This window comes from Neolamprologus brichardi, chromosome 5, assembly GCF_056152115.1.
Source record: "Neolamprologus brichardi isolate AB-2024 chromosome 5, ASM5615211v1, whole genome shotgun sequence".
In the NCBI taxonomy this organism is placed as follows: domain Eukaryota; kingdom Metazoa; phylum Chordata; class Actinopteri; order Cichliformes; family Cichlidae; genus Neolamprologus; species Neolamprologus brichardi.
In genome coordinates, this window is record NC_142108.1 from 15,779,558 (window position 1) to 15,804,754 (window position 25,197).

Below are 25,197 nucleotides of genomic sequence, written 5' to 3' on the forward strand. Positions count from 1 at the left end.
TCACAATGAAACAGTCAACTGACGTTGTTGTACTTTTTTTCTGAAGTGGTCGCCGAAAGCCGGATTTTACGTGAGTGCGTTGCGTCACTTCCTTCTCACCGGACCTACGCACACGTGTTGAAGCAGTGACTGTTTACAGTGTTTGGTGAGGTCTGTCCCGTAGCTCGCACATGTCCACGGAAACATCCACACTGTGGTCATAGCTGAAGTAAAACCCAGCGATGCCGAAAGTCAAACGGTCCAAAGGTGGAGGAGAGAAGAGCGGAGCCGCGCCAGTGGCGCTGGCCGACCAGATCCTGCAGGCGGACATTGTCCGAGCCAAAGGCCGGGTCAAAATCAGAGACACCCGGGAAGAAAGCGACGACAAGTACGTGGACGAGCGGTTGTCACGGAAAATCTTACAACAAGCCCGCATTCAGCAAGAGGAACTTCAGACCGAATATGGGCTGGCACCAGAAAAGAAGAAAGCACCAGTCACTGTTCTCGGTAATGTTGGATTGGTGTCGTAGTTATCCTTAAATTGGCAGATATTTGAATAGAGTTTGGTGAGCCAAGTGCTAGCACCATGGGCACATCAAGTCAGTCGTCTTTGACACACATCGCATTTGTTCAATGTCTTCTGACTAGATTAGGTAGCTTTTGTTTATATACCTACATTTGTCCTTTAACGTTCATAATCCACAACACTCAACAGCGCACATCTTTTCATGGGAAAAAACTTATACTAGCTTTGGTTTGCAGTCTTGTTACTATACATATAAAATACACTCTCACAAGCACATTTTAAAACATAAAATATAATTAAAAAGCATTTCTCTGGTCCTGGATATTTATTTGTAGCAGGTATGTCATAATCTATAAATACAAGTGATATATCCATTAAACCTTTATATCATGTGCAACCCTGTTACACTACTATTTTTTTTTTACCCCCAATCATATCATTTTTAATAAAATTGTCATAAATGTTTATATTAGCTCAAGGGATTGATCTGTTAATCTGCTGCCTTTGTAACTGCTTTTACAAAAAACAAGTAAATATTGAAAATTTGGTAGGTTTTGAAAGTTGCTTAAATGAATAAGAATCGAGTGTTGTCTGTTATCAAGTGTGAAAGATGCTCAAGAATTTATTAAACAATATTTTTTAATCTACTTTTTCGGGTTCTGAAGTATTGGCTGCAGAGATGCGCATAGAAACAAAAATATCATAAAAAGTTTATATTTAATGCCTGATCTGGACATATTTAATATTTAGTTTTTTCTTAAATACATACCAGAAAATTATAAAATGATAAGAAATATTTAATGCCTGAATTATCCTCCTATTGCTAAATGACCTAGGAGTTTCCCACACAAATACATAGAAGTGCAGCACATGTTGAATCCATGTTAAAGTGTAAAATCTTTCCTTGTGATTGTCTTTATCAAGAGACATTACTTAATTAAAATATTTACACCCAAAACAGTTCAGTGTGATCTTCTAATGAGTCTTGTAATCTTATTTTAGGGCCTGACTCTCAGGATGCAGACTCGGATGAAGAATGGCCGGCGCTGGGAGCAGCAGGTCCTGCAGATGTTGAGTACGACGAAGAAATCGTTGTTGACGCTGAAGATGAGAAGGCCATCGAGATGTTCATGAACAAAAACCCTCCAGTGAGGTGAGCTACACCGTCGCTTTAACTTGAGGCGCTGCGAGCTCAGCAAATCCCTAACTTTGTGTTTGTATTAATGCTGTGCAATAGTGGAAAGTCTGGTATGGACTAGGGGTGGTGGTATAAATGGTATACGGTAGAAATGATATGAATTTAGCCAACAGTAGAGATTTTGACTATACCGCTCTGCCGCGATAGCGCATGTTGATGGTGTCATCAAGCTGCGCCTGTTTTGGTCAAAAGCATTGAAGCGGCTGCAAGCAATGTCATCTGCAAATTGGGCGACAGTAATAGTGAAGAGACAAAGCACGTTTTAGAATATGAGGAAAGCCAAAAACTGCGCTTCCTCCACTTCCGTACATTCTGCACATTGATTCATTAATGTTTAATTCTCTCGCAGCTGCTCTGTTCCAATGTTGTTCCAGTATACTAATGACTAACCTTGTATTGTGGATTATCTCAGTTGTTCTCCTGACTGAAGTTTGGTCCGTTTACAGCATCCTGCCATGCAATTGCATTTGTCGCTAGCCATCAGACCCTCACGTTAACTTTTATCGAGTGATAAAAGTGTGTTTGTTATGCTAACATAGCTGTGTTGCTAGTGATCATGAAAGCACATCATTATATACCAGCTAATCCAACTTCAGTAACCCTACAAATGTCACTGCTGTTTAGTTTTCTGTCTTTGTTTATGTTGGAAGTGATAGTAGAGCTGTATGTTTCATTTTTTTCCCCCAGAAACCTCTCTGTCAGAACATGCTATATCATGTTTAGGTGGAAACTAGCGAGCTAACTTCCTGCTAGCTCTGCTCGGTTTTCATGGATGTTAAACTTAATTGTTACACCTGGTAAAGCAGCGACGCTGACCATTTTATTAAAGATGAAAGAATTGAGACAGTGTTTAACGCTCAGTGATGCAGCAGTGTTTGTTTGACTTTCGGACCTGAAGCGGACAGATTACTCCACGAGGCTCCTGACTACGGTAGCTGTAGTGCATCCAATCCATGCAACAATCCATCAAGCGGTGCGGCTTCGTAGTTTACCAGAGTTGTACTAAAACTTTTTTTCACAGATTTGAGCGCTGTGTTTCACATGAAATCGGTTCTAGGTCAGTAAGCACAACCAGAATTCATACATAAGGCACACTGTCGATTTTTGAGAAAATTAAAGGATTTTAAGTGCATCTTTATAGTGTGAAAATACAGAAGAAAAGAGTATATCGCGATATAAATCGTTACCGCAAATGCTTCAAAGTATACCGCAATATGGATTTTAGGCCATATCGCCCAGCCCTAGTATGAGCCAATACCAGCACTTCTAACCTATAAAGGAGTCGCCTTCAATTTGCAAATTCTAAATATATTTTAATGACAGCTAAATCTCTGGTTTTTGCTTTCCACAATAATTAGTTAAAACACCAAAGCACATCTTTTTAACTTTTCATTTAATTTGAAACTTGTTTATTATTTTTTTTGTTTTTTAGAGCTGTAATGTTATTGTGGGTTTTTGGATCCGGTTCTCTTGTTGCGATCAACACAACAAGGTTCATAGTGCATGTTTGAAGTGTAGTTTTTCATTTCCAAAACATAACTTATCCAACATAATTCAGTCGGCTACATAATGAACATGGAGGATAGAAACAAATTATCGATCAAATTGTGCTGGTATTGATCCGATACCAATACCAGCACTGGTATCAATATTTGGATTGGTCGGCAAACCACTAACTCCTTTCTTTGTGGCTCTTGCAGACGGACGTTAGCCGACATCATTATGGAGAAGATCACAGAGAAGCAGACAGAGGTGGGCACGGTGATGTCAGAGGTTTCTGGGTGTCCGATGCCACAGCTGGACCCAAGAGTAACAGAAGTGTACAGAGGTGTCGGTAAGGTAAGTTTACTTCAAGCCCACCACACGTCAACTAACTGTGAGACAAACTAAAGGAAAATAGACACAGTAAGTGGAGAAGCCCACTGGCCCGGTTAGTCATGCATATCATATCGAGCAGAGGGGGAGTTTGTAGACACCGCTTGTATAACAGGTGTGTTTTTGTTAATGGAGACATGTTTAAAGTTGTCATTTCTCTTCTTGTGCTTCAGGTTCTGTCGAAATACCGCAGCGGCAAACTGCCAAAGGCCTTTAAAATAATACCTGCGCTTTCAAACTGGGAGCAGGTTTTGTATTTGACTGACCCCGACTCTTGGTCCGCAGCTGCTATGTACCAGGCGACGAGGTAAACTTTGAGCTGATGCGCTTTGTGATGATCAGTTTTCCGCAAGTTCTCTTTAGTGATATAATGAAGTATTTTTCCTTGTTCCTTTTAAAGGATATTCTCGTCCAATCTGAAAGAACGAATGGCCCAGAGGTTTTACAACTTAGTGCTGCTGCCTCGAGTACGGGATGATATCGCAGAATACAAGCGACTGAACTTTCACCTTTACAGCGCCCTGAAGAAGGCCCTGTTCAAACCGGGAGCATGGTTTAAAGGTGAGACTGAGGATTCGAATACATACTTAAGATTGAGAACAGACGGTGACAGAACTGAGTAGAAGTCTGTGTGGAAATGATTACAGAAATATAGTAATCATCGTAATATAGAGTCATGTGTTTTCAAACTAAAGGATTTAAATAAATGTTATGTTACTGTACATTCTAGGTGTTATATTTAAATGTAGCAAACAAGCAGAACTAATTGGACTATTTCTGAAAAACCACTGGTGAGCCACTTGTGTCTCAGCTGAAACACTGAAATGCATATTTTCAAAATGCTGTGTGTTCATATGACACACATATGTTCATAAAGAGTATTCATATGAAAAGAGAAGGAGAGACCATAAAAGTACATCTTTCTTTGTGTTACAGTGCTGTGATTGCAGCCATTCCTCAATTCCCTGTGAATAGGACCCATGGCCTTTAATTAATGGTGATGACAATCTGCACATCAGTTATAATGAAACTGATATTGTGGCTCATTGTTATGCAGTGGTGCTGGAGATGCCTACAGTCGGCTGAGACTGACTAAGTCACTTGGATGAGTCATGAAATGTTTTTCCCTCTGAAAACACAACATGTAGATGAACTCTGTCAGCTTTCTAGGATTTCCTTACTCAGGTCGCTGAGCATTTTAACACAAGTGTTGCATTAACTGTGTAGGAATGACAACTGTTGTGCACATTGAAGAATATGTAAAATGTCAAAGAACAGTTTCCACTTTCTGAAATATCTTTAAGAATTCAAAGTAAAGGGTATCTGTGAAGTCAGGACAAATTCTGGAAGAGAACATCTCCATAAATTTGCACATATGTTGAGCAGAAAGCAAAATACCCACATGACTGCAGAGCAGCTGCTTGAAGCTTTAACTGATTGGTGTGGTTGTACTGTTTCACTGTGTTGATGCACAGAAGAGATCTTGTCATTGGCAGCATCTTTGTAAGCTGAGAGGAATAGATTTCACTAACTTTTGGCAAATTTTGCATGCAAAAATGATGCATTCAATCATGACAGGGAAACTGAAATAAGATTGTGGTATACAACTGGACAGTGATCCAACATAGACTTTGAAATCCACCATGAACTACTCCAAGAACCCCTACAGGCTACAGCTGTGTGTCTCTCGGGCCTGTAAACAGTAACCTTTGTTATTGTTTGATTAAATCTTCATCGAACGGTGGGCTTAGATCCAGTTGCATGTAACCCTTGGAAAAGAAGTGGGTACATTAAATGACTGAGAGGATTTGGCAGCTTGTTGCATTGCAGAAAACAAGCTTTCTGGGACATCTCAGATTTCCAATTTCAGCGCTAAATTTAGAAATATTATTCTGAAGACCCTGACGGAGGATTAGACAGTGTCCACAGGGTAAATAGCACCATTGGTTCTGGTAGGAAAGTAATTAACACACTCAAATCTAATTGGGTCAAAGTGTCTTTCATACATCCACAACTGATTGTTGAGGATGATGTTTCTTTAATCTTGTCAGTCTTGTGTTCACAAATTGTCCCAGTTCAGTGGGACTATTTTCCCTAAACATCCTGTGACCTATATTCTGGCAAAAAGGTAATGCGAGATGTCACCACTGTGTGGCAGTGTTGCTTACAAAGATGTATTTTATAACCCAGGGAGCATGAGAGAGTGGGAGAGTGAGAAGTGATCAGAAGCATGCTAAATATTGAATTTAGTGGAGAATTTGAAGACGCTAGAATAATGTGTTAAAAAGCTTCAAATATTATTTTTAACATAATTAAGCAGCGGGCAAAATTGTGCAGAATCACCTTAATTTGGATTTCATGAGCACATGCAGCCCAAAGAAAAATAACAGTAATAATAATCATAATCATAAGCATGTTATAATGATTCTAGCATATGTATGTATGTTTGTAGGATCCTGTCTACTCCTAGACGAGTGGAGCAATTTTAATGAAACTTTGCATAGACATTGACACTGACCGTCAGCATCTGTATGACATATTGAACATCATAGAATGAATGATATAGTATATGATGGGGTGATATAGAGTGGAATGCTTTGGTATAGAATGGAATGTCATAGAATGGACCGATATAGTATAGAATGGAACATTATGCAGTGGAACACCATAGCATCGAATGGTGTGTATAGAATGGAAAGTCATATTATACAGTGGGGTGTCATAGAATGGGAAGCTATAGAATGGAATGCTATAACCATACAATGGGATGCCATAGTGTAGAATGGAGCGCTATATAATAGAACATCATAATATAGAATGGAACACCATAGTATAGAATGTAACATAGTACAGAACGGTGTCACCAAATGGAATCCCATAGTATAGAATTAAACGCCATAGACTGCAATTTCGCAGTATAGAATGTTGTGGCATAGAATGGAATGTCATACAATAGACTAATGCTGCAGCTATCGATTGTTTTAGTAATCAAATAATGAAAATGTGTATCCTATTGATTAATAGGATAAGAAATACTTTTGTCTTATTAATGAGCAATAATAAATATTCAAGAATGATCAAACACAAGTCAGTCAAAATGAACTGCTCATTGGGTTAAATTTTAGAAATTCTAGTGTTTTAAAGTTTAACTGCATGCAACAAGATGTTATATTTAAAACATTTTTTAAGATAACTTTTCTTAAATGCAAAAACACATAAATAAACTCAAGTACAGTGAAAGACAAATAAAATAAGGTGTATATTCAATCTAAACTAAAGCATCAAACATTTACCTTTACTCTGTGTTCTTGGAAGACTTTCCCCAGTGTTTTATCAGTAAAGGTTTTAATGGTGATTACAGGAACAGCGCTGCTGTTTTGGACGTAAGAGAAGTGTTTTCATTTACTTAACCTGAGCACACCATCTCAGTAACAGCTCCGCCTCTTTGCTCTTCACGGTGTGTAAACACACTCCAGCTCCACTTTGCCACTGTTGCCTTTATCAGTGTTTTTGTTTAAAACTGGGCGCTGCACGTGTTTAATGTTGTCAGAGTTTTTGTTCATACACTGCTCCTAAATGCATTTCTATTGCAAGTCTGTTTTAAGTCACAAATGACTTGCCATAGTATAGAAGAGAACCCCATAGTATAGAATGGTGTGCCATAGAGTGGAACGCTGTAATCATAGAATAGAATCACAGAACGCCACGTCATGGTATAGAATGGAACATCATTGGAATTGAGTGTTCCATTAGAGTGTATAATGGCATAATACTATAATTAATTGAAAATGTTAAAAAAAAAACCTTGCAGTTTGATCCTTAATTTTTTTTTTTTTTACCTTTTTTTATTTCTGTCTATTGTAATTTTTCTGGAACACTCATTTAACATTTCTTTCCTCGACCTTCACACAGGTATCCTGATTCCTCTCTGTGAATCTGGGACATGCACTCTCAGGGAAGCCATCATCATCGGGAGTATCCTCACGAAGTGCTCAATTCCCGTGCTGCACTCCAGGTGAGGCTTCCTCACTGACATACGCTGGCAGACAGATGTCAGCATTTGCTCATGTGAAGTATTAACCAGCTGTCCTTGAAGGCCTCATTCCGTGCAGTGCAGGCAAGTTAACACCGAGTTCAGGGTTATCTAACAAGCAGTCTTTCTTGTCTTTCAGCGCTGCAATGCTTAAGTTGGCAGAGATGGAGTATAATGGTGCCAACAGCATTTTCCTGCGCCTCCTGCTCGACAAGAAGTACGCCCTGCCTTTCCGTGTTCTGGATGCCTTGGTGGCCCACTTCCTGTCTTTCCGCAGTGAAAAGCGCGAGCTTCCTGTGCTGTGGCATCAGAGTTTACTCACCTTGGCTCAGCGCTACAAGGCTGACCTGGGGTCTGAACAGAAGGAAGCACTGCTGGAGCTGCTGAAGATACAAACACACCCACAGATCTCTGCAGAGATCCGCAGGGAGCTGCAGAACTCCGGATCGAGGGACATTGAAATCGGGCTCCCTGTTACAGTGGAAATGGACTGATTTGGTTCGGTTTTCTTCCTTAGTAATGTTTCCTCAGCGTGAAAAAAAAAATCTTGGATTTTCAATATTCTTCTTGTCATGGGATAAAAGAGTTTGGAAAGATCAGTGTCTTGGAGTTTGCACATTTGGAAATGCACATCACTAGTGATACTGCTAATGTAATTTCGTATCGTCACGCTCAAGCTTTTTCTCTACAGATGCAGAGGAGTGGTCACGTGGCTTTTCTGTTCATCTAAATAAGAACAGCTCTGTTGTTATGAAGCAAAACATTGATTAAAAACGAACGGAATCTTTAAACATTTGCCATCAATGTCCATTTATTGCTTTTGCCTGTTAGAGTTCTGTAGGAGTTGTAACATGTTGAGTATGTCAGATTACCAAGTAGAGAGCGGCCTCTGGTTTTAGACATTTTTACAAATAACTTCACAGATTTATACCACCAAACTAAGTTAATATGAGTCCGGCATTACTAGTGTATAATCGTGTCCGTCTTGTGAAGGAGTTTAACAACCATTAGGTAATTCAGTTTATTGACCACAAATGGAACATAGTTACACCAAAAAAGTTTTTCCAGGGCCTTTTTGTACACTGCTCAAAACCTTAAAGGAACACTTTGAAAGCATCAGATCTCACTGGGGATAAAATCATGCTGATCTCTTCTGATATGAACTAACTAAAGTGTAAGGAATGAAAGGCTGTCACACATCATGTGATGGAAATGAAAATGATCGACCTACAGGGGGTTGAGTTCACTGGCGCAGTCTCAAAACGGGTCCAAGATTTTTATCCTGCCACCTAATGGCAGTGAGCAGACACCGGTTCTGCAGATGGTTTAAGGACCACCTTTGGCCCTGTCAAGCTCTCTTAGAATAACTTCCTGCCTCCTGGAAGGAAGTTCCAAAAGACAAAAAAGGACCCCGGTTGTCTCATTGTTGCACCTGTTAATTCCCTGAAACACAAAGCAGCTGAAACTGATTAACAACGCCCTCTGCAACTTAACTAACCAGATCAATATCTCAGAGATTTACCTAACTCGATGCTTTAGTCTGACTAAAAAATGCTTCTTTGACTTTTTTGAGCAGTCTAGATTTGCTGTTGTGCTTGGGTTTGTTGTCCTGTTGCAGAACTAATTTCAGTCAAGCTTTAGCAATCAGAGGAGTTTATTGTGAACACAATGAGTGCAAGGTGCCCTCTGCCACTGTGTTTATACCGATACGCCGTGCTTGGTTTTTGCCAAACAGTGCTGTGCAACATGACCAAAACATCTCAACTTTGCTCTTGTTTATCTAAAGGACACTGTTCCAGAAGTCTTGTTTTCTCAGGTGCAACTTTTTAGAGAGAAAAGACTTTCTCGTGAGAACCCTTTCAAGTAAGCCATACTTGTTCAGTCTTTTTCTAACTCTGCTGCCATAAACTTTAATATTTAACATGCTTGCTAAGCCGGTAGAGTCTGAGATGTAGTTGTTGAGTGAATTTGAGTGAGCATTGGCTTGAATATAGTTTAACTAAATGCCAACTACAGAAGTTGACCCAAACTGCTTTAGAGACAGCTAGGCACATTTATATCCAAGGTCTCCAAAAAAACTAGTTTCAAAATACATAAAAAATTGAAAGGTTGATTTTGTAATGTAAATATTACAGTGGTTTAGTGATCATTAAAATGTGTTCAGTATTTGTAAGTTAATGATGACTCATCTCATAAATCATGAAAGTGTTGGTATCGACAATACTAGACCTGTATTTACTTGGTATCAAATTTGCTGAATGGCACAGAACAAAAATAAACAAAAAAGAAAGTTCCTAAATAAGGCTATGAGATATGGGTGGATTTTTGTTTAGAGGTCTTCGAGATTTCCAGGGGGGGAAAATTCCAAAAATATTTTTAATTTTTAGTAAATGTATATGCATTTAAAATGGCAAAGAAAAACAAGAAGAAGACAAAATGCAAATAAGCTGGAAAATATTCAGCTTTAATTTTTGTTTATTTTTTGAGGGCTAAAATAAAATTCAGTTCAGTTTGAAATTAATACTCTTAAAGAAAATTAAAGAAAAAATATTGGCTGAAAATGGCGTTATGTCAGCAGCTATTGGACAGCTAGCTAAAAGAGGAATGGCCGCCATAACGGACCGAAGCTAACGTTAGCTAAACGGTTTATTGATGCTCTGGATGTGTCTGGAGATGGAGGCCTTCAGAGTTGATCCAGAGATGGGAAATGTTAGTGAAACAGAGCAGGCTGTGGTCCCCCGGGCGAACAGGGACCACGCTGTGACCGGTGACCTCAGAGTGCTACACAACCTGCGGGCCTTTGAGGAGACCAGCCGGGTGACCTCCCCCTTTGACGGGGTGCAGACAGAAATCCAGCCGTACATGAGAAGGATACTAGCTGTGTGGATGTTTCAGGTATACACTCATCAGTCACAGTGTAATTTTCCACCTAGTTCAGGTGAAATAAACCAGATTACTGTCTGACAGGTGTGTGAGGAGCAGAAATGCGAGGAGGAGGTGTTTCCGCAGGCGATGCGTTACCTGGACTGTTACCTGAGCCGTTTTGCAGTTGAGAAGACCAACCTGCAGCTGTTAGGGGCAGTTTGCATGTTCCTGGCCTCCAAAATGAGAGAAACGACCCCCCTGACTGCCAGCAAGCTTTGTGTCTACACAGAAAACTCCATTTCAGTCTCAGACATTCTGGTAAAGGCATTAACTATTATAAAGGAGCTAATATCCTTGATGTTTATCTCCCCTCAAACACCACAGAAAAACTACCACCACTGACCAAGTCTGGGTTAAAAATAAATAAATAAAAGTAATAATCAAATGCACAATTAAGTTTGGTGCATAAGTCTGAGGGGTCCCACATAATAAGTGAATAAATGAATCCGTTTTTCCCACTAAAATAAAATGTATTTATTTGACATCCTTGATGCTTTTTATCCTTCTCTTAAAGCACTTTTTTAAACCTCTTTAGGCTTCTAATAAAAGAAATTGTGAAAGGATTATACTTATTTTATTTAACAGATCATTACTGGTACATCCCATGTATACACAGGTCCTGGGTTTAAATCCAGCCTCCCGATTTAAACCCAGGACCTTCTTGAAGTGAGGCGGTGTTGCAAACCACCCCACTGTGACCCCTCTTTCTGTTGCATTTATTGCAAATATTCAAAGTGACCTCATGACTTAACTGAGCCTCCAGTTTGTCTCTTATAAAAGTGGAATCTGTAATACTTGTTTTCCATGGATCTCACGACAATCCCCAAAATCAACACTGTTGCTTCTTAATCTGTGGATAGTTTTCCTGTTTTGGCCGCATCCAGAAAGGCCAGCTACATTCCCATGAACCTCAAATGTCCTAGTGGTCAAATGAAAATCAGACGGCGTAATGACAGTCTTGTAGCTTTCCTTTTGTCATGAATTTCATGAGAGGACATTTCTAAACTTGACAGAAATGCATACTTTGACCAAAGCAGTGCTTCTCAAACTGGTTTAGGCCTCAATGATATGACATTGGGCAACTGCAGATGGATCATGGACACACCTTTCAATACTTTTATTCCATCTGAAAAGGAACAACAGTTGTAATATTCATTGAATACTAAGTAGAGACACTTATTGGTACGATTTCTAAGGGCACAATTTTATCAAGGACATTTTAGAAGATCTTTGTAGGTAGGAAGCCGGAAATGTTCCCTTTTCATAATCATTTTTTTGACCAAAGGCTTGCAGGCATGCACACTGTTCAGGACACGGGGGTTTGACTGAGGGGTTAGGGTGACCAGCACTCATTGGCTGATCTGAATGAGCGTTCCTGCTGTGGGATTTTGATGGTGGACTGGTTTCAAGGAATGTGTGTGTGTGTGTGTTGCAGCACTGGGAGCTGGCAGTGGTGTCAAGGTTAGAGTGGTGTCTGGCCTCCGTGGTCCCCTCTGACTTCCTGGAGCCAATTCTTCACGCTCTCCCCTTTGTCCGACCTCCCCACCTTCAGAACATGCGCAGGCATGTTCACACCTACATCGCTCTGGCTGCCATGGGTACGTTGCATAACTGCGTTACCTAAACATGAAATGGTATCCCCAAATGAAAGACAATATCAGTCAATTTAGTGTTCAATTTAAGGCAGACAACTAATGGAAAATACATTTTAACAAAAAAAATCTTGTAATGTAATGAAATCATCTCATTTACACCCCCCTGTAAAACAATCGGTGATAAGACTTTTTACTTCATGATCATCAAGGGACTATTTAAGCCGTGAACAATGGGCACCAAACAGCCCCAACCATGATTACGATGTGTCAGCAGTTTATTTTGGATAGTGAGAGCAGAGTTTGCGTAACCCTGCATTGTCTGCTATGAAAGACCTGCATCCAGCTATTCAGCTGGCCGATTTCCCACCTATCTCTATCTGCAATACTGCCCGAGGCTGCAGGTCACAGGGATACAGTTTGTTGCTGCTCTTTCAGGCAGCTTTTACACATTTTCAGCCCCATAAAAATAAGACATTTTAACCCACTAAGGGTGTAAAGCAAGAACTGAATGGCTGAGTTTTTGTCTCACCATTTCTCCTGCTTCAAGCAATTAGGATATCATATTATCCTGTTCTGGGAAGTGTCTGTTTTAAGCTTTTAGGTTCATCTGTCAGGGTGTGTCAACAGTGGTGGTGACCATCTGTCTACCATCTATTTTCTTTCTCAAAATTGTATGGACAAAGTGCTCATTATTAATAGAAGACACGAAAGTAATAAAATGTTTTTAATTATCAGAATGCAGGTTTTCAGTCTTCCCGCCCTCCACTGTAACGTGTGCCTGTGTGAGCATCGCCACACAGAAGCTAAAGCTGCTGGACGCTGGCGTGTCTGCAGATTCAGTGATAAAGTTTTTGGCCGACCTTTTGGCCACTGATCAGGTAAGACTAATGTTTAACTGACTGAGTTTCAGGCAGTATCTCTTTTGACTTTGCCCTTTCGTCAACAGCGATGGGTGTATTTGTCGTCTTTGATCAAACAGCCCGAGAACTGCTGCAAACAAACCACTGTTTAAAAAGCATCTTAAAACATATCCATGATTATATGTGCGGCCTTGTCACCGCTGACAAACTCATTGTTTCTATGTGAAACGTGGCCCCGAACAGAACGCCCTGCTCCTCTGCTATGACCAGCTCAGGATTGTGTTAGAGCTCAGCCTGCCCTCCAGTTTTCAGGATATGGTTTGCAAGCCAAAGGAACACGGATCAGGGAGCAGTTACACCCCTGCTGACATTCAGGATGTTGTACTGACACCAACGTCCCCACCTGAGGAAATCAAACTAAAACACTCCTCCCTGCCTTGAAAAGTTTACTGCCAGGAAATGAAACGAGAAGGCCAGATAAGATGGAAGAAATTCATCTACGTGGCTCTTTGATTAAGATTATTTTTTTGTGCATGCTTTGTTTAAGAGTGTTGTTTTCGTGTAAGCAGTTTTATCCCTTGATCTACACAAAAACCTGCTGTGACAGTGAGAATTAAATTGCACCCAATCCTGCCAGCAGTGTTTGCACATTTTAATTGCTAAATCTAATCTATCAAATCAAATCAAATCTAATACTAGTGATGGTGGTTCTGTTAAGTTTAAACTGAAGTCTGTCTGCGGTTCTAGCTGTGCTGAATGCAAATGAATCCTGTTATACGTCAATGCAATATCTGTATGAAGGCCATTAACAACACTGGCCAGCAAATGAGTTGTTTGTTGTCGTTTTTTTATTGACTTCCTCATCCCAGCAAGGACAACACAGCAGAACAGTCATACAAATGATAAGCCAGTAACTTTGGCAGACATGGTTTAAATTAAACCTGAAATATGTGGGATAAGGGAAAGGAAGAAACAAAAACAATGAAATGCCCACATTACAAACACATTAAATTATTTAAAAAAAGCAAAAAACAAAACAAACATCCTACAAACAATCTTTTCCTTGTCACACCTGAATAATCAAAGATCATATGTGAGAATGAGTTTTACCTTCATCTTAATACAATCCATCAGATTCCAGAAATTAAGAAAAACATAACTTTCAATGATTAAAAAAAAAAAAAAAAAAAAAAATGTATCTCTTGCATATGAACAGGCTTTCAATTCCTGATGAGCCTCCTTCATCAGAACCATGTTTCTGAACAACATGGTTCTGCAGCTTGCATCAATGGCTTTGTGCAACTCTTGTTACATGACACTGATACATAAATGGTATATTTATCAGGTTTCAGGGGCCTGAAAGTGCTATTCCAGGCACTGGCTTAGCATCCAAATTAAAATCAAACATACATGTTGATGTAGCTGAATACCAGGAGTATTTCATAAAGCAAGACAAAGCCAGGTAGCTACGAAAATATCTGGTCAAGCTTAATTAAGGATCAATACCTGCATGCCTAATTTATGATTTTAATTTGAACTCTAGTTTTGATTCAGTGACTACTTTTTGGCAGCGCTATTTTTAACTGGTGTTATCTGGCCTTATAAAATACTACGCTGTTCCATAACCGATGATTCAACTTCATAAAACAAACAAATAGTAGTTAGTTGGGGAACTTCATACTGTTGATTTTCAAAAAATAAAAAATAAAAAAAAAAATAACTGGGCCCCACCTGTTTTTGTAAAACTCCCACACGTGTATGTAGACTCAAAGGCTATTTGTGCACTTGTATCAGCGCAAGCTAGCAAGCAAAGGCAGGTTCGACTGGTTAGGCCAGTGATTCATAGGGTCACTATTATTATTCAAGTCATTATCCAAACACAGAACAAGTCATTTCAGGAAAAACATTTATAAAAAAAAAAAAAAAAGTCAGTAGTCCCTGTTTCAAACATCAAAACTTGGCACATTTTGCTGGGGATTTTTAGCGCCAAGGTTTTCCAAATCTGCTCTTTGGCATCTGTGAAATGTTACCTTACCCATAAACAAAACTCATTCCAACATCGAAACTGTGTGCTATTGCCGTCATCATCTTAGACAAACATCATGTTGACAGAAGATTACGAAGCTAGAATCCAAATAACACTCATTGAACTTTCTCAAACTTTCTCGTTGACAATAAACCACAATGCAGAATATTCTGCTGCTGTAACTCGGACACAAACCAGCTAGATTCAATCAGATCTACTGTAACTGTATTAAAAATGTCTCCCGAATTTCTGTCTCTGAAGTGCTTTTGGTTTCATTGTGAATTAATTGACTAGCAACCTCTAACAATGAAAACCAGAGTTCAAGCTCTCTTCTCCTGAGACTGTTTGATGAAAGTCAAATTGCACTCTGTAACATTTCCTTTGCGTAATTGCATTTCCTTATTTTAGTTTCGGTTAAATCAAATCGACCATCTCAAATACAATCAGTCTTCTCCCTTTTTTTGGTACTGTGTTAATTCCTGAATTCTGCCAAAATGATCACCTTACAGTGTTCTGGTATTTTCACACAACGCACTTTGGCTTTCATGACCACAATATTGTTAAAGTCACTTCAAAATTCAGGATGACCACTAATTCTTTAGCCAGCATCTTGTCCCTTATTACTGGTCTTCAGCTTGCATTGGAGCTTCGTATGACCATGGCCTGTTTGTAAGCCTCTGTGACGTTATCACAGTCTGAAATCGAAAAGGCACTGTCAGCCACTCCAGACTTGTAACAGTCCCAGGACCTCAACAGCCCATTGGACAGAATTCTGTCTTCTTGGATGTCCAGAAGGTTGTCAGCAGAAACGCAGCCTCTCATGCTCGCCTTGGCTGGTTTATCCATTTGCATTGCTGGCCTCACGTGGTCTGGTAGATCCAACTGATCAAAGGACTCTGAAGATAAAATGCTATCTTCACTGATGGCTCCGCTTGGTCTTGATCGGCCACCTCCATGGGGCAGAGATGTCGCCAGCTGGTCCAAAGACCCAAACTCATGTAACCCACCAGAAGAGAACTTTCCATTACGCTTGAGGATGCCCTTCCTGTAGGGTGGTGCTGAAGGGCACTCTTTAGTTTGCGTTACCAAGCCAGAGTCACTGTTCTCTGGAGATGATGAGTAATACCCCGACTCTTGCTCAGCAGGCTTTTTTAGGATACCTTTGCGAGGCAGCTGTGCAGCTGAAGGTGCTTTACCTGGTGCAGACAAGTCCAAGATATTTTGTGGCTCCACTAAACTGACAGTTGATGTTTCGCTTATCGACTTCTGTTTCACACTGTTACGCCTCTTCAGAATTCCCTTGGACGGCCGAGTGTCTGTGCTACCCTCGTGAACTGCCTGGGTGATGTTATTCTCCTTACGTGACCTTCGCAGGGACCGTTGTCGGACTACATCCCCTGCACTGCCCTGCGTGCGGAGCAGGCAGCGCATCTTGGAGCCATTCTCCAGTAAAGGCCTGGATGTACGACGCAGCCAACTAGCAACACCGGCCAGCCCAGCAGGCTGTGATGTTGACGGAGATACTGGGGCAGAGGTCTGCTCCACATGACTGCTCCTTCTCTCACACAGTAACGGCTGCGGATAGCCCCAGTTGAGCCACCAGTGACCGGCAATCTCCTCTATTGTAGCTCGGCGGTCAGGATTCACCATCAGCATCCAGCGGATGAGTCCACATGCATCTGATGGAAAGAAATGGGAAAAATCAAGACTCCTATAAAAGCTAAAATATAATTTAGCTTCACTGAGGAAAAAAAATAGTTTTAAAAACTTACCAGAGGGTTTGTTTGGTTTCCGGTAGTCTCCGGTGCTGATCTGCTGCACTAGCATCTTGTGGTTGTTTCCGTCAAATGGCATGGTTCCGTGAACCAGCGTGTACAAAAGCACCCCAAGAGACCAAGTGTCCACCTCTGGGCCATGGTACGGACGCCCGTTGACAATCTCTGGGGAGGCATACAAAGGACTGCCGCAAAAAGTCTGAAGTAACTCGTCACCATGGTAGAGGTTCGACAGCCCAAAGTCTGCAATCTGTGAGAACAAAAGATGTGACGTGAAGCGTATTTTCCCATTGAAGTTCTTCAGTTACAGCGCATCACTGTTAGTTATAAAATACATAACGCAGGCTATTGATTTCAATCCACATGAATCATGCATACCTTAACATTGCCGTTGTCATCCAGTAAAATGTTCTCCAGTTTCAGGTCCCGGTGTACGATTCCATTCTAAGAGGAAAAAGGATTTATTTTTGTTTGTTTTGGGGTTTTTTTCCTTCTTTTTTGTTTAAAAAGCTTTGTTTCATGCAGGCTGTCAGGGATCGGTTTACTGGGAGTTGTCTGCATTACGTAGAAAGGATTTGCTTTACTGGGTTACACCACATTATTCTCTAACAGAAGACCTCTCTGGTACGTCAGCAGTGCCTCATTGTGCTCTGCTCTGTAGGGGGGCATGCCTTTGACTCAAGTTTGCATTTGCTTCACTTACAAAAAAAAAAAAAAAAAGCAGGTCAGCTACTGCTCCTTACATATGAGCACTTGCTGTAGCAACGAACACATTCTTTGTGTAGCGTGGCGTTCATTTATTGTTAAAATGCCATCATGAAGAAACTTTGGAATTTGACGCTGTGCCAAATGTAGGTGATATAACAGATGGCCTTTTTCTGCTGAGTAACTTCGATAAATAAATGTTTAACGAGACATCAGACCTCCGTAAAGAGGTAAAGGACAGGTGGTTAACACAGTAATATGAAAGGGCAGGTCACTCAGTAAATACTGTCTAGCAAACGTTTATTTATAAATGCTTTGCCAAGCAGAGCCATGATAAAATATAATGTTCACTGAATGGTGGTAATTGCACGGCTCTGGGCTTGCTAGAACAACCGATTGCTGTGTGTGTGTGTTCTGTTCCTTCACACCCTCATTAAACTGTGAGACCATGCGTGTGCATGTTGGGATTGCTGGCCTTTAGCCTACACTTGGTCTCAGTACAGATCAACTGTTCATTTTCCCCCAGGCTAACAGTGAATAATGCCCATTATGTAACTTTGGAGGTGGCAGCGCCTTGGAAAAACAGTGAATCTGAGCGCAGCCCTGTGTCATTAGGCTTAAGACAACAGCAGGTTGAAGATCCAATATGAGAAAAACTGCCTTACCTGATGACAGTAGTGGACAGCTGACACAATCTGCCTGAAGAAATGCCTGGCCTCCTGCTCGGGGATGCTTTTCTTGTCACAGATGTAGTCATACAGATCCCCCCGGCTGGCATACTCCATCACAATCACAATTTTGTCCTTGTTCTCAAATACTGAAATACAGAAGAGCAGAGCTCCTTTGAATTCAACGCTTCAAACCATTTGCAATACTTGAGCTGTGTGAGAGACGTCCATTATCATCATCATTATCATCATCGTTTATTTATATAGCACTTTAAAAACACACGAGGCTGACCAAAGTGCTGAACAATAGAAACACAATAGATACCATAAGAATAATAAATACGATAAAATAATAAACATAGCAAAAACAATAAAATACAAGTCAGTCAACCACTGAGTCAAAAGCCAGTGAATAAAAATGCGTTTTCAATCTGGATTTAAAAACCAGCACTAATGTCGATTGCCTAATGTGAAGAGGAAGATTATTCCAAAGCTTAGGATTTCTTTCTGTGCAAGTGCCATTATCTGTGCAACCGCTAATTTACACCAATTACGACTATACAGCAAACAAATGTGCACTGAAGTGGAGAAACGCTGAGTGATGACCACCTCATCAGGCGTGAGGGGTGCTGGAAAACACGGGGCTCTGCACATTATCAGCGGCGCCGGATTACGGCAGGAAGTTGCCACTTACGTAACTCTGCATCAGACTTGAGCACAAAGACGTGCGTGACAAAACTCAGAATCTCAAACAGAGAGACTCCTTCCCCCCACCCAAGATATTACGTTTGTATGTAGCGTGTGGGACAGAATGATTAAAGTCAAACCCAAACATAGAGTCATTAGTATTTTATTTTTGAAATAATGTACCTTCATATATGGTGATGACGTGCGGATGACAGAGCGAGGACATGATCTCGATTTCTCTGCGAATGTGAATCAGATCTTGTTCATCCTTGATCTTCTCCTTTCTGATAGATTTTACGGCAACCTTTGAGAAAGAAAAATCAATAAAGTGAGAGGTAAGTAAGAATGAGCTCACGGAATAATTAATCATCCAACACGGAATCAAACTTTTTCTTCCCCCACATAAGGTCTAAACCACTTTAATGGGCTTCCTTGTGTAAAAAGGGTTAGAAGTCTGCTGGAGGGGGTTACATGAATAGAGACAAAAAAGGGAACGAGTGAGCCTGTACTCCAGCTCTCTCCAGCTTCTAATGCTAATGACAACTCTAATGGTCCTCGAGGTGTTTCAGCAAATCTAATTTTAACACTCAAAAGGACACAAGAGACTGTAGGAGACTCTATAAATGCTAAACCACAAGGTGCACAAGTTGAAAAAAATAAAAATCAGTGACAGTAATATTCACGTCAACTTTATCCAACTTTACTGGTTATGTTGCTCAAATGAGGCATTTTTTAAATCAAATTCAGGTCAAAAGTTGCATAATTATTGGTTAAAAAGCAAACAAAACCTTAATGCAATGATCAGCAGAGGTATAAAATGCACGTACTAGATAAGTCATGTCTATTAAGTGCAGTATGGTTTAAAAAAAAGAAGAAAAAAATCCACAAATCAGCCGCTAGTTAACATAAATTGCCGTCCTCCCACTGCTTATTTGATTGCGAGTGGAACAATGAGCAGTGAACTGAAACCTGTGCTGTTTTAAACTCTGCAAAGGGAACTCCGGGTCAAGTATTGTCTGTTTTAAAGAAAACTAGAGTTGGCCGTTAGGTCTGCGAGGCCCACAGAAGTAAAAATTTAAATGTGAATAGCATCTCGGTCTGAACTCGCAGGCAAGCTGTATTCATGTCATTCTGTTGCCCATTGGAAGCGCAGATGCTTGGGATTCCTCTGTGCGCCGAGTGCGTCATCAGTCCACCCCAAGGTTGAAGAGGTGCTGTGAGGCACCAGATGGTGCAGGCGGTGGGGTGTCCTCATTTCTAACCCTCGAGGTTCCAGAGACAGGAAAATGAGTAAAGCAGCGACTTGTCATATCCGTGTCAACGCGCGACCTGTCTCCCCGTCGTGAGTCACTGTCTGGCGTGGATGATCTTGCAAATAAACCCCCGTATTCCCCCCACCCGGGCCCGTTTCCTGACTCTGAGAATGGAGGTTTCCTGCATTTGTTTGCGTAGCTGTCAGACAGGCCTGAACTCACACTCATGAGGAGTTCACATCCTTGTGAGGTTATCTGTGTGTGTGTGCAATCTCTGTTACAGACAGTCTGCTCCACGTAATAAGCACCGAGGGGCTGAAATCTTTTACATTTCACAGCAAAGACTCAAACCACATTTCTGCACAACACACACAACTCATGAGCCACCATTATCCCCCTGGCCATTTGCACCAGATAGCCCTGTTAAAATGTAGGCTTAGTGAAGCTTTGTAGAGTGTGAAATTTATGAAGTTTTAATCAAGTATGCACAAAATCCTGGGTCGATCCAGAAGTTTAAAAACTACATTTTGGGACAGATTTGATATCATTAATATCCTTTTTATTTATTCTTATTCCGGGGAAACAATAAATCATGATATAAAAAAAGCATGTTTAAGGATTTCTTAAGATCCTTATATCAGCTCTTCAGACCATCTTGGAATATTTATCCCGTGCTCAGCTGATGTGACAACACAGATGAGTCACGACAGGTGAGTATCGGCCTCTGACATCAGTAAATGGCACTTTGTTTACAGGTATACTGAGTCACTTTATCTAAATAAAGCAAGTATAGACGCAGTCTTAGGAGCTCAAAAAGAAGGCAAATGGACTTTAACTTAAAAAGGTCGGTGTTGTTTTTTTTTAAGGCTGTCATGACCTGAATGACTGAGAACCTACACAGACATACAGACACAAGTATTTAACCAGTTTAACTGTGGAGCATGAGTAAAAACGCCCCTGGGAACTCTCTTGCACAATGAATTAATCAACAGCTGATGCAAACCAAGTCTAGGGACTTAACTGGGGCGTCTGAATACACAAACAACATTCATGTCAGGCACCGAGTTGCAGATCAACCCCTATCCTGATGTATGTTGACACCCCACCCCCCCAACCTACCTCACCCCACCTCCCACCTAAGTGGATTATGCAATCAAACTCTTGCACTTAGACAATGGAAACAGCTGTAATGCCACAGCACGCAAGATGAAGCCATTCTTTGTTTTTGTGTCACTTCCCTGAGTCAATGACACATCTCTGTCCATTATGTTGTCAATAATCAGGCGTGCAAAGGCTTCTCTGCTAAATGCCATTTGTTGGGTGTGAGATTCAAAACACGTATTTGGGCTAATCAGTATTTTGATACTTAAAAATAAAAAAAATTAAAAATTGTAGGTTTGAGGCATCAGGAAGCTGGTGGCAGGGATAAATCCCAGACACCAACTCATTTCTAATAAAAACAGCAGAGCCAGTCGGTGAAAGAGCAGAAATGGGCGTGTGTGGACATGGCTCAACTTGTATCACTGCATGTTTACTGTAAGCACCAAAGGGAAGGGGAAAGGGATCCCTAACACTTACTTCCTTGACTTCTCTACTTTCACTTACACAAAAGCAGGACCAAGGGCATTTCCGATAAATTCCGATAAAGTATGAAACAGCAGCCAAGTCAGGCTTCCCAAGAAAAGGCCCAGGTATCTACAGCAGGAACGTTTAGTTTTCATTTTAAAGTCTAGATGTGGGCTTTGATTTGTATCATTTTAACACACTTTCCCGGTATGTTCGATAAGCCACGGCAAGTAAACAAACCATTAGGCAGCAATGCAAATCACATGTTTACCGAGAGAACGAAGATGTTAATAGGTTCACCAAAAATAAACTCAGGTGCCAGTTTATTATGTGGGTTTGTTTAAATTGGTTTTAAGTGTTGTTGTTGAGTCAGGGTTTGTTTTGTGGTACCACATGACCCTGACCCAGTCCCGTACAGTATTTTTTAACTGGTCTCACAATCATAATCAAACCACTTCCACATTCCTTTCTAAAATATTTAGAAGCTAAAAATAAAAGAGATTCAAGATCTTATAATCAAGGGGAACCCCCCCCCCCCCCCTCTCTCCTTTTTATGCCTCCTTTAAGGGCTTATCTTTCTAATGTTTTAAATTCCTCCCATTTCCCCTTAGGCCATGGAGAGCTGGAATTTACCTGGAAGCCCAATTGCAACCCCCTCCTGTTCCTTTTATCAGAAAAAAACCCAACAAAAAGAAAGTTACCTAAACTGCTTCCTGGGGAAAATAACTTACCCAGCCCTTTCCAAGAGACTTTATTTTGTACCTCACATGGGCTAATTTAAAAAAAAAAGACAGAAGAAGAAGAGAGAGGTTATGTAAAATGCCTTGTGATAAATTTCTGTTGAAACTCCATGATAATGACCTCAAACTGGAGCAGATCTCACTGTTTAACCTGAATACACCATGAAGAGGCATGGGCAGATGCTTGCATATTGCATTTGCGCTTAAGCCAAATTTAAGCGCTTATCAAGCAGATCAGAAAGAGTCTGCGGGCTGGCGAGGAGGAAATTATTAGATCATGGTCAGTATATTTCAGTGTGAACGTAAGAAAACCCCATAAATAAACACACTGAACCCTTCGTCAAACTTTAGCCAATAGACAAACACCTCAGGAGAGATGCCAGGCGCACTTTCAACTTTACAATCCGCCTTATAAAAAAAAAAAACTATTATTTTTCTTACAATCCAGCAATACTTCGCTTTTTTCTTTTTTCAAAGTGAACGCTCTGCGGTAGAGTTTCCACGCCTTTATTTGAAAATTCAAATCCAAGCGTGCTCTACCTGTTTGCAGACAGTCAGTCACCTAAAAATAGCGCTTGCTGTCTAAACAACAGGTGGCCGATGGGACAAGCAGCCCAAAGACTGACCTGAGACTGACTGCAGGTAAAATGTGATCAGATTAAAAAAAATAATAATAAAAGAAAAATAACACCATGCTTACCAGTTTACCGGACCTTTCCTTGGCCTTCTTCACCTTGCCATAGGTTCCTTTTCCGAGGGTCTCAAGAAACTCGTACCTGTGTTTCAGGTTGTGTTTGTGGTGGTGCCTCTTCACGGCTTGTTTTTTCACGGGCACCTGGAATTGAGCTTTCCCGAAGGGTGTGTTTTCGTCGTGAAAAGCTCCCCCGACGGACGGCCTGTTGCAGGCAGACGAAAGATGGGCAGCGCGTAACGCATCCATGCCGACCCCCGGCAGAGGTGTTGTCTTGTGTCGCTTTACTTTCAGAGCCAGGTATTAAAAATGCATTTCCTCTGTGTGGAGCCGCAGGCACGCTTCAGGTTAAAGTCTTGATATAAAGTCTTCAGCTGCAGGTTAGTGTGATTAAGAAGCTGTAGGCAGGAACTGGAACATCTGCGTGTTAGCTCGGTAATGCTGCTGGAACTCAGCAGCAGGTAGGCAAGAGTGAGGGGGAAAGCAGCGGAGCACCGCCCACAGACGGACACGTCAAATAGTGGAGGGGGAGTTTCAGGTAAGGGAGCGCTGGATCTGCTGCACCGCGCATACCGTGGAGTGAACAAACAGAGCGAACTAGTTCGTGTTGGATTTACTGGCTTCAGCTTTATTTAAAGTTAATGTTAAAAAAAGAAGAAATTATTCAGTGTTGCCTGGTAACCTCTTTTAATTCCCACACATGCTTTGTTTAGTTTTTTGTTTTTGGGTGATTGGTGTAAAAATCTGTGTTCCGCAGAAACAGACCAAGGACACCCCACGAAGACGAAAAAACAAAAAACAAGTGGGGCAAAGAAGTTTAACAGGTAGTTGCAACATATCCAGTGGTGGCATTTAGGTAAATTTACTCAAACGACCGCCGTCTGAGGTAACCGACATGTTGGCCTACTTTGCTGGAATATTTCCATCTCATGTTACTTCTAATTCACTCACAGTTTTAGTTTGTATTCCTGCACGGGCGGTTAGGAATGCACATAGCTACCAAACTATGTTATAATATTGCAGATCAAACAGTTATTAAAATAAACTGTCTAAGCATTAATGCGTCATAATATATATATATTTACATAATGTTATTATTTAAAATATATATATAAATACAATGAGGTTTGACCACGAGAGAAGACAGCAGTGCTTTTTTTATGTGATCATGTTCACATAACGCTTTTTCTGTGCATGATGGATCTTTATCATGCGTTTGTGGACGGCACAGGGATTTGTGGAAGTGTTCCTCAGCCCATGCAGCAATTTCCATGACAGAATCATACCTGTTTTTGATGCAGTGCTGCCTGAGGGCTTGACGATCACAGGCTTCCAATATTGGTTTTCAACCTTTCTTCAGATTCTCAAAATCTTAAAATGATATTATGTACGGTAGCCGATATCCCATTTCCCCCTATTCATAAGAAAGAAAACTGGAGTATGAATATAAACATAAATATCCACACACATGAGATCTCATATATGAGAATAGTAGTGCAAATGACCCAGTGTTGATTATAATATTAATGCTATCAGCAAATGAGGGTAAAGGATGACATATGATACTATAATCCTCTGTGATAAAATGCAGATGGATGGTATAAGAGTGTGTGGTATTATAAAGTGTTGTTGTGCACGTGTAGTTTTAAAATGTATTTAAAACCTGAACAGGGTTTAAATAGGGTTCTGAAAGCATTACTTCTGACAGAGGTTTGTTGCTTATTTTGAAACCACTGTGTAATCACTGGAGCTTATGCCTCAAAGCTATCCTCTTAAAATGTGATGAATAAGCCAGCTTCTTTCCCATCATTGCTTCTTGCTCATTTCCAATGAAGTGGAGAAAAATACAGTTGCATAAATTGGCTTCCACAAGGGCAAAAAATGAGTTTTTTTTCTTTTGCTTTCTTCTATTCCATCAGTGCACCACATTTTCAGTCCTGACTGACTTCATGCAGCTATTTGTGTTTGGATATTGTGATCTAAATGGGACGCCAGTGGTGAGCTGGGAGAAGTGAAATCTGGTTACAGAAAACGTTTAGATGAATAATGTTGTTACAGCTATAGGCCACTGGAGGTCAGCAAGCAGTCACTGTTT

General features: G+C 40.7%; 3 protein-coding genes across 4 annotated transcripts; 2 read left to right on the plus strand and 1 right to left on the minus strand.

Moving 5' to 3' along the window:
• Positions 1-93: 93 nt before the first annotated feature.
• bysl (bystin like) lies at positions 94-8,402 on the plus strand. Its single transcript, XM_006783402.3, has 7 exons — positions 94-486; positions 1,508-1,658; positions 3,404-3,542; positions 3,752-3,885; positions 3,979-4,139; positions 7,491-7,593; positions 7,751-8,402. Exons 1-7 carry the CDS (start codon positions 222-224, stop codon positions 8,103-8,105), a joined length of 1,308 nt encoding a protein of 435 aa, XP_006783465.1. The 5' UTR covers positions 94-221; the 3' UTR covers positions 8,106-8,402.
• Positions 8,403-10,177: 1,775 nt separating this feature from the next.
• Positions 10,178-13,959, plus strand: ccnd3 (cyclin D3). Of its 2 annotated transcripts, none has more exons than XM_087840766.1 (5): positions 10,178-10,506; positions 10,579-10,794; positions 11,972-12,134; positions 12,867-13,009; positions 13,235-13,959. In XM_087840766.1, exons 1-5 carry the CDS (start codon positions 10,264-10,266, stop codon positions 13,430-13,432), a joined length of 963 nt encoding a protein of 320 aa, XP_087696892.1. In that variant the 5' UTR covers positions 10,178-10,263; the 3' UTR covers positions 13,433-13,959. The 2 variants fall into 2 exon arrangements, with proteins under 2 accessions (XP_087696892.1, XP_087696893.1); XM_087840767.1 differs by having other exon boundaries at positions 13,078-13,369.
• On the minus strand, positions 13,834-23,541 carry nuak2 (NUAK family, SNF1-like kinase, 2). Its single transcript, XM_087840765.1, has 6 exons — positions 23,112-23,541; positions 19,036-19,156; positions 18,163-18,314; positions 17,171-17,236; positions 16,790-17,042; positions 13,834-16,696 (listed from the first exon to the last, which is right to left on the minus strand). The coding sequence occupies exons 1-6, from the start codon at positions 23,349-23,351 to the stop codon at positions 15,648-15,650; spliced, it is 1,881 nt and encodes a 626-aa protein (XP_087696891.1). The 5' UTR covers positions 23,352-23,541; the 3' UTR covers positions 13,834-15,647.
• Between the last annotated feature and the right edge of the window lie 1,656 nt (positions 23,542-25,197).

Bases quoted from the DNA above. Each gene is read 5' to 3' on its own strand.
- ccnd3 (XM_087840766.1), top strand. From the start codon at position 10,264: ATGCTCTGGATGTGTCTGGAGATGGAGGCCTTCAGAGTTGATCCAGAG. The intron at 10,507-10,578 runs GTATACACTCAT...ACTGTCTGACAG, and splicing joins TAGCTGTGTGGATGTTTCAG to GTGTGTGAGGAGCAGAAATG. The intron at 13,010-13,234 runs GTAAGACTAATG...GGCCCCGAACAG, and splicing joins ACCTTTTGGCCACTGATCAG to AACGCCCTGCTCCTCTGCTA.
- nuak2 (XM_087840765.1), bottom strand. From the start codon at position 23,351: ATGGATGCGTTACGCGCTGCCCATCTTTCGTCTGCCTGCAACAGGCCG. The intron at 19,157-23,111 runs GTAAGCATGGTG...TCTTTCTCAAAG, and splicing joins AGGAAAGGTCCGGTAAACTG to GTTGCCGTAAAATCTATCAG. The intron at 17,237-18,162 runs GTAAGGCAGTTT...TTTTCCTCTTAG, and splicing joins CTGTCCACTACTGTCATCAG to AATGGAATCGTACACCGGGA.
- bysl (XM_006783402.3), top strand. From the start codon at position 222: ATGCCGAAAGTCAAACGGTCCAAAGGTGGAGGAGAGAAGAGCGGAGCC. The intron at 1,659-3,403 runs GTGAGCTACACC...TGGCTCTTGCAG, and splicing joins AACAAAAACCCTCCAGTGAG to ACGGACGTTAGCCGACATCA. The intron at 7,594-7,750 runs GTGAGGCTTCCT...CTTGTCTTTCAG, and splicing joins ATTCCCGTGCTGCACTCCAG to CGCTGCAATGCTTAAGTTGG.